This window comes from Pelmatolapia mariae, linkage group LG18, assembly GCF_036321145.2.
Source record: "Pelmatolapia mariae isolate MD_Pm_ZW linkage group LG18, Pm_UMD_F_2, whole genome shotgun sequence".
Lineage (NCBI taxonomy): Eukaryota > Metazoa > Chordata > Actinopteri > Cichliformes > Cichlidae > Pelmatolapia > Pelmatolapia mariae.
Genome location: NC_086243.1, coordinates 31,907,910 through 31,915,390, shown reverse-complemented (window position 1 = coordinate 31,915,390; position 7,481 = coordinate 31,907,910). Strand labels below are relative to the sequence as shown.

Below are 7,481 nucleotides of genomic sequence, written 5' to 3'. Positions count from 1 at the left end.
GCACAGGTGACCAGGAGGGGACAGAGGGAGAACGGCCTTTTATTACTTTTTTCTACAACAATTTCTCAGTTCAACTGCAGTATTTGATATCCTGTAATGACTAAAATGATAATGTAAACAAATTTACATAAAAAGATTGTCTTTTAAATGTTAAGTTTATTTAACAACTTTAAAGGCTGAGGAGTGCTATTTTTAAATGAAAAACAAGCTCTGTTTCAAAAGGGTTAAACATACACGGGCTCACATGTTCCAGGATTGAATTAGTGTCTGATAGCCCTCCCTCTTCCTGCTCTCTAACTCAGCACCTCCTCTCTGTCCACATGTTCCCTTGTTCCCTCCCCTTCTGATCTGCAGTTTGAAGATGGGTGCAACCAACATGTTGTGACATATAAGAGCTGACGGGTCCCATTCACTACAGAAACCTATGTTGTTTAGATCAGAGATCAAGACCAGTTTCAGTTATGAGGAACAGAAACTCACACAGTCACTGACACTGAGAGAAGAAATGGCGCAGAAAGGAGTTCAGCTGGACCGAGAAACCTTCTCTTGTTCGATCTGTTTGGATCTACTGAAGAATCCGGTGGCTATTCCCTGTGGACACAGCTACTGCATGAACTGTATTAAAAGCTTCTGGGATGAAGAGGGAGAGAAGAAAATCTACAGCTGCCCTCAGTGCAGACAGACTTTCACACCGAGGCCTGTCCTGGTGAAAAACACCATGTTATCAGTTTTACTGGAGGAGCTGAAGAAGACTGGACTCCAAGCTGCTCCTGCTGATCACTGCTATGCTGGACCTGAAGATGTGGCCTGTGATGTCTGCACTGGAAGAAAAATCAAAGCAATGAAGTCCTGTTTGATGTGTTTGGTTTCTTACTGTGAGAAACACCTTCAGCCTCATTATGATGTGGCTCCATTCAAGAAACACAAGCTGGTGGAGCCCTCCAAGGAGCTCCAGGAGAACATCTGCTCTCGTCATGATGAGGTGATGAAGATGTTCTGCCGTACTGATCAGCAGAGTATCTGTTATCTCTGCTCTGTGGATGAACATAAAGGCCACGACACAGTCTCAGCTGCAGCAGAAAGGACTGAGAGGCAGAGAGAGCTGGAGGTGAGTCGACAAAACATCCAGCAGAGAATCCAGGACAGAGAGAAAGATGTGAAGCTGCTTCAACAGGAGGTGGAGGCCATCAATCAGTCTGCTGATCAAACAGTGGAGCACAGTGAGAAGATCTTCACTGAGCTGATCCATCTCATCCAGAAAAGAAGCTCTGATGTGAAGCAGCAGATCAGATCCCAGCAGGAAACTGAAGTGAGTCGAGTCAAAGAGCTTGAGGAGAAGCTGGAGCAGGAGATCACTGAGCTGAAGAGGAAAGATGCTGAGCTGAAGCAGCTCTCACACACAGAGGATCACATCCAGTTTCTACACAACTACCCCTCACTGTCAGCACTCAGTGAGTCTACAGACTCATCCAGCATCAATATCCGTCCTCTGAGGTACTTTGAGGATGTGACAGCAGCTGTGTCAGAGGTCAGAGATAAACTACAGGACATTCTGAGAGAGGAATGGACAAACATCTCACTGACAGTCACTGAAGTGGATGTTTTACTGTCAGATTTACACACAGAGCCAAAGACCAGAGAAGGATTCTTAAAATATTCATGTCAAATCACACTGGATCCAAACACAGCAAACAAACGGCTGTTATTATCAGAGGGGAACAGAAAAGCAACATATGTGAGGCAACAACAGTCTTATTCTGATCATCCAGACAGATTTACTTATTGGTGGCAGGTCCTGAGCAGACAGAGTCTAACTGGATGTTGTTACTGGGAGGTGCAGTTGAGTGGGCAAGTTTTTGTAGCAGTTGCATACAAGAATATCATCAGAGCAGGGAGTGGAAATGAATGTTGGCTTGGACATAATGACAAATCTTGGGCATTAGAATGTATCAACAACAGTTATACATTTTGGTGCAATGACATCAAAACTCCTGTCTCAGGTCCTCAGTCCTCCAGAGTAGGAGTGTACCTGGATCACAGAGCAGGTATTTTGTCCTTCTACAGCGTCTCTGAAATCATGACTCTCCTCCACAGAGTCCAGACCACATTCACTCAGCCGCTCTATGCTGGACTTTGGATTGGAGACACTGCTGAGTTCATTAAAGTGAAATAGGCTGAAGTCTTTCATATTGTTGTGAGTTTAAATCTGTATTTTAGTTGCCTTTTAGTTTCTCTCTATCATTATTGTGGAATTTATGTGCTGCACATAAACCAGATGTCAGCCAAACATTATGGGCGGTACCTCGACATCTTCAAGATGTTGTCTTGATGTTTTTACGTTTTATAGGTGGAGCTCTTTCCTGTGTCTGTTTAGCCATTGAGACTATCAATGCTTACGAATAATTTTTATTTAAAAAAATTTCTCCACATGAAAACATACACTTCTCTATCCTCTAAATGTTTACTGAATAATTTTTTAGGTATTTGTATGTTGTTGTTTCTCTTCACTGATCTTAACAGAGAAGTCTACAGACCTTCCTTTATCACACAGATTTTATTCTTATTACTTTGTACATTTATAAAGAAAACAATTAATTACAGAGCAATAAGAAATTTTAAGAAAGTGCACTATATCATAATTTATAGTAAAGTGTATTAAAGCATCATTAGTTAGTCACTTATTTAGTTTGGAGCTGTATCATCTAACACTGTAGAAACATTTCCTCCAGCTTCACCACAGAATGTTAAAAACAGAACAGGACTATTAATGACAACAAACAGTAGGAACACAGTATCAGCAAACATCATGGCTTAAAATGGAGAGTAAAAATCTAAAAAAAAAAAAAAATAGTAAAAAGGATTTCCTGTTGACATGTTTTTGGTCCTTACTTGTCTGCAGCACCTCCAGGATGTTTCTTATATGTTCTGGTTATTTTTGCACCAATTTTAGTTTCTGTCAATAGGAAGTTCAAGTTCAACTCAGTGTGTTTGATTTTTTTCAAACTGATACCTGACCGTGAAAACCTTTTTTAAAAAACATCTGTCAATAAAGTGATGATATAAAATGCTTATATTAGTACTGAAAAACCCTGCATACCCACTTTACAGACATAAATAATTATATAAATCCACAGCTGAACTGGAGGAGCAGCTGATCTAGTTCACTCATGTGTTTCTGGACTAAGAGTTGGAGCAAATACCTTACATGGTTCAATGATGTTTGTTTTTGTTAAATATTTTGTAGATCCAAGAGTGAGTTTGACTCATGATGATGATGTTCCGAATTAAACAAAGTTGGTCACAAATTCTTCAAAGCAGTTTATTAAGAATATATTCACTTGGACTCATCAGAGAGGCTTGTGATCCAAGGGAGCCAACTGGACAATTACTGACATGACAACAAAAAAGCTAAGTACAGAGGGGGGAACAGAGGTGAAAATACTTGCTTTAAAGGATTGTAATGTTTCCTTTTAAAATAAGTCTCTAAGGTCAGACAAAGGGACAGAAACTCATAGCATTCGACCAGCCCAATGACAAAACTATTACGTTGTTTTTTAACATCTACTTTTTCATCTATTTCGCAGTCACAGTTAAAAGTATAAACATTGGCACGCTTTGTCTTCTGATTCTGCTGTTCGTAAAAAATTACCATGTGCAAAGTACCAGACTTTAAGGATTTGATGCCAATGGCCTGAGGAGGACAGTATTACCCTTGGACATGTGTAGTCTGCCGTCTATTCAATAGAAGAACAAGAAGCACGGAAATGACACAACTCGTACCGCACAACTGTCTTCAGTTTCTGGGGGAGTGTAACAATGAGAGACTGACTGATGCTGAAGAAATCTCCGTGGTTAAAAACATTAAAAACAGTCGTCCAGTATGATGAGATCAGCCATTGGCTCAGACTGCTGTATATCAGCCGGAGACCCGAGATTAAGTCACGCAGCAGGTATGTAAAATTGTGATGTTCTCAATGAACTAACACAGGAATGATCTGAGCTCAGTCTGTAAGCTAACAGGCTAAAATCAGGGAGCAGCTAATCAAACAAGTGCGTCTCTTTTTTTAAAAGGTAAACTTTTAACAATAGACATTCATGAGACACATCAAAATCAAACAGGGAGGGAAAGCTTCGGTTTTCTGCACTGTGCCACAGTTCGCTGTCTGCTTCGGTTCACGATGCCTCACTCCGGGGCTACAGACAGTTCTCTGCCGCCTGTGGTGTTCCTTACCTCCGTCTGCACCCACAGACTTCCCGAGGTGGAGGCAGGCCGGCTGGGACCGCGGGTTCCCTTTGAGAGATGGGCTTTACTTTTAAAAATACCCCTTAATCAGGGTCTAACTCACTAAAAGATGGCCATATGTCTCTCTCCAACTTATCTCTTTCTTTTAAGTAATTGTTTTTCATTGAAATGAAATTAATTGTTCAATAAAATTATTACATTTATAATTTAATTAAACTTAAATTAATCAAGGTGATTTGACTTCGCTAGTTAACAGGAAGAGAAACAAACTTACACAGGATAAAATGAAATTTGGACCCAGCAGAAAAAGTCAGATCACAGACAAACAGAAACATTCTTCTTTGGCTAAAATAAAATGCAGATTATTGCTCATCTGCAGTTTTAATCGTGGTGAATAATTTATGATTCAGCCAATTAAGATTCTTCTGTGTGGAGGTTTTTCCCCTGTCAAAAGGCATTGCCCTTTACCTTCATCTAAACATGGAATTTAAGTCATGTAGTTGCTGTTGTTTGTTTTTAAAGAGGTCATAATATCTTTGTGATAGTAGAAATTTATCTTCAAAGTAATAGTTATAAAGTGAATTAATAAGACTCTCCAAAAAAGAGAGTGAGTCACATGGTGCTTCTGAAACATTTGTACAAACTTCTCTCACATATGTGAGCAACATGCTCACAGTGTACAGCCCTGCTGATTGAGGCTGCACCTTTACCTGTCTAATCTTTTTCTTTTTACTTTGTTCCTCAAGTCCCACATCAACATGAAGTGTAAGGAGGAGGAAGATCTGGCTGGCCAGCAGGTCTGGAACCAGGAGAGGAACTTCAATCTGGACCAGGAGGACACAGATCCTCCACAGATCAAAGCGGAACAGGAGGAACTCTGCATCAGTCAGGAGGGAGAACAGCTTGTAGTGAAACATGAGGATGAAGGCATCGTCGTCTGGACCGGGGAAGAGCGGCTCAGACAGCTGCATAACATCTGGAAACCTGAGAAAGCTTTACAGACCACCGGTAAAACTGTAATCGCTTTTCTGAAGTGTTAACTTTAATATTAAACCTACAGTTTGTATCAGTCGAATCTATTTAATGTGTATTCGTGAAAACATGACAGGGAATTTTAAATGGACTGGTTCTTATATAGCGCTTTTCTACTCAATCTTGAGCACTCAAAGCGCTTTACAAAACTTGTGCATTCACCCATTCACTCCCATTTGCACAAGCACATTTTTCTTAGTGCTTTCTACCAACATTCAGACACACATTCCACAGATCAAAGAGCAACTTGAGGCAACTTGGAGTTAGTATCTTGCCCAAGGATATTTGAAATGCAGACTAGGTGAAGCCGGGAATCAAACCAATCAGTAGATGATCTGCTCTACCGCCTGAGCTACAGCCACCCCCAATAGTGAAGATTATTTTGAAAAATATCAAGATGTAGATCAGTTTCTAGATCAACTCCAAAATAGATCATCAGTCAGTCAGTAATAAGTGAGTTGTTTTTTGTTTTAAAGGTTTTTTTTACTCTTAATGTTGCTGAAAAATGTCAGAACTCAAGTTCTCATTTGCATCAGCGTGCACAAATAACTTCATTTTTACACACTTTTAATTTCACCTGCAAATGTGAGCAACATGCCCTCATTACAGACTTTAACTAAAACTTTATTTTATCTTCTCAGAAGGGTTTTTCTATAATTACATTTTTTTTTATTGTTCTTTTAGACCTCCACCAGCAAACTACCTGTAAGGAGGAGGAGTTTGTCGCCAATCAGCAGGAGAGGAACTCAAGTCTGGACCAGGAGGACCCAGATCCTCCACAGATTAAAGAGGAACAGGAGGAACTCTGCACCAGTCTGGAGCTGAAGGAGATTGTACTGAAGCAGGAGATCAATAGTTTTATGGTGACTTCTAGTTTTGAGGAAAGTGACCTCAGTGAATCAGAACCAAACGATGACCAGCTCCTTGCTCTTAACTTTCCTGAACCAGAGCTTGTGGAACAGGAAGAAAACCAGCATGTGGACTCGGGATCAACTAGAAATGCGGAGCTGAAGAAAAGGAGACGTCACAGAAACAGAACAGATAAGTCTCGGAGTGAAACTGATACAAGTAAAAAATCTGTAAGCTGTGACACTTGTGGAAAAACTTTTCAGTGTAAATCCAACCTGACGAGACACGTGAGAGTTCACACAAGTGAGAAGCCACATTCTTGTAGCACCTGTGGGAAAAGATTCATTTGGAAATCAGGATTGGAAACTCACGTAAGGATCCACACAGGCGAGAAGCCATATTTTTGCATCACCTGTGGGAAAAGATTTAATAAGAAATCCGGATTTGAAAGTCACGTGAGAATCCACACAGGTGAGAAGCCGTATTTCTGTAGCACCTGTGGGAAAAGATTTGGTAAGAAATCAGGACTAGAAACTCATTTGAGAATCCACACCGGTGAGAAACCGTATTCTTGCAACGTCTGTAGGAAAGCATTTAGAGACTTGTCGACTATGAAAAGTCACAGGAGGATCCACACAGGTGAGAAACCATATATTTGTAGCTCCTGTGGGGAAAGATTCAGTTGGAAATCAGGACTGAATTTTCATCTAAGGATCCACCCGAGTGAGAAACCAAATCACTGCAGCACCTGAGGTAGAAAATGACCTCATGCTCCAAGTCATGGTACATTTTCTGTCCACAGCAGTAAAGAGCACTCTATATTGTTTATTCCAGCCCCGACTTTATGTTTCTCTAAGTTTGATATTTTTTTTATTGGTCTTTAAAGGTGACACAAATATTTATTGAACATGGATGCTCTTTTAATATTTACCACAGAAACTTGTATTTCTTCTTCAGTATAGAAGAAAACAAACATGAAAATGAGTTTTTCATCACTTGTTCCTTGTAACAACCATGATGTGATTCCTCTTTATCAGCCAATAAATAAGTTTTAATACACATGAATAAAGACTTTAAAAAAAGTTCAAGACAAGTATACAATTTTTATTTAAATATGTTTTCTTTGTGATTTATTTTAATGAAGGTTATACTTCAATATGGCTTTGACCTGGTTGTCCTGGTCCTTCTTAGCAACGTGTTGCAAGATTTGATTAAAATTTTTTGTGACTAATTTTGTCTATTGTGTAATCCCTGCTAAATAAAAGCAGTTAAATGTGCTATATTGGCTCATGATAAGTGTTTATATCATTTTGCCTAAATGCAAGTAAACTCATTGTTTGCTAACTCTGTGTGTGCA

The 7,481-nt window shown here is 39.7% G+C and overlaps 2 protein-coding genes across 2 annotated transcripts; both read left to right on the top strand.

Annotated features, from left to right (window-relative positions):
* Positions 1 to 504: 504 nt before the first annotated feature.
* Positions 505 to 3,266, top strand: LOC134616974 (tripartite motif-containing protein 16-like). Its single transcript, XM_063462109.1, has one exon. It carries the CDS (start codon positions 506 to 508, stop codon positions 2,171 to 2,173), a length of 1,668 nt encoding a protein of 555 aa, XP_063318179.1. The 5' UTR covers position 505; the 3' UTR covers positions 2,174 to 3,266.
* A 439-nt stretch (positions 3,267 to 3,705) lies between these two features.
* LOC134616957 (zinc finger protein OZF-like) lies at positions 3,706 to 7,398 on the top strand. The gene is made up of 3 exons (XM_063462079.1): positions 3,706 to 3,950; positions 4,990 to 5,251; positions 5,960 to 7,398. Exons 2-3 carry the CDS (start codon positions 5,002 to 5,004, stop codon positions 6,874 to 6,876), a joined length of 1,167 nt encoding a protein of 388 aa, XP_063318149.1. The 5' UTR covers positions 3,706 to 3,950; positions 4,990 to 5,001; the 3' UTR covers positions 6,877 to 7,398.
* The last annotated feature ends 83 nt before the right edge of the window (positions 7,399 to 7,481 follow it).

What these genes read in the sequence shown, in the direction of transcription:
- LOC134616974 (XM_063462109.1), top strand. Translation starts at nt 506, where the DNA reads ATGGCGCAGAAAGGAGTTCAGCTGGACCGAGAAACCTTCTCTTGTTCG.
- LOC134616957 (XM_063462079.1), top strand. Translation starts at nt 5,002, where the DNA reads ATGAAGTGTAAGGAGGAGGAAGATCTGGCTGGCCAGCAGGTCTGGAAC. An exon ending in GAAAGCTTTACAGACCACCG is followed by an intron (nt 5,252 to 5,959) that starts GTAAAACTGTAA and finishes TTGTTCTTTTAG; the next exon opens with ACCTCCACCAGCAAACTACC.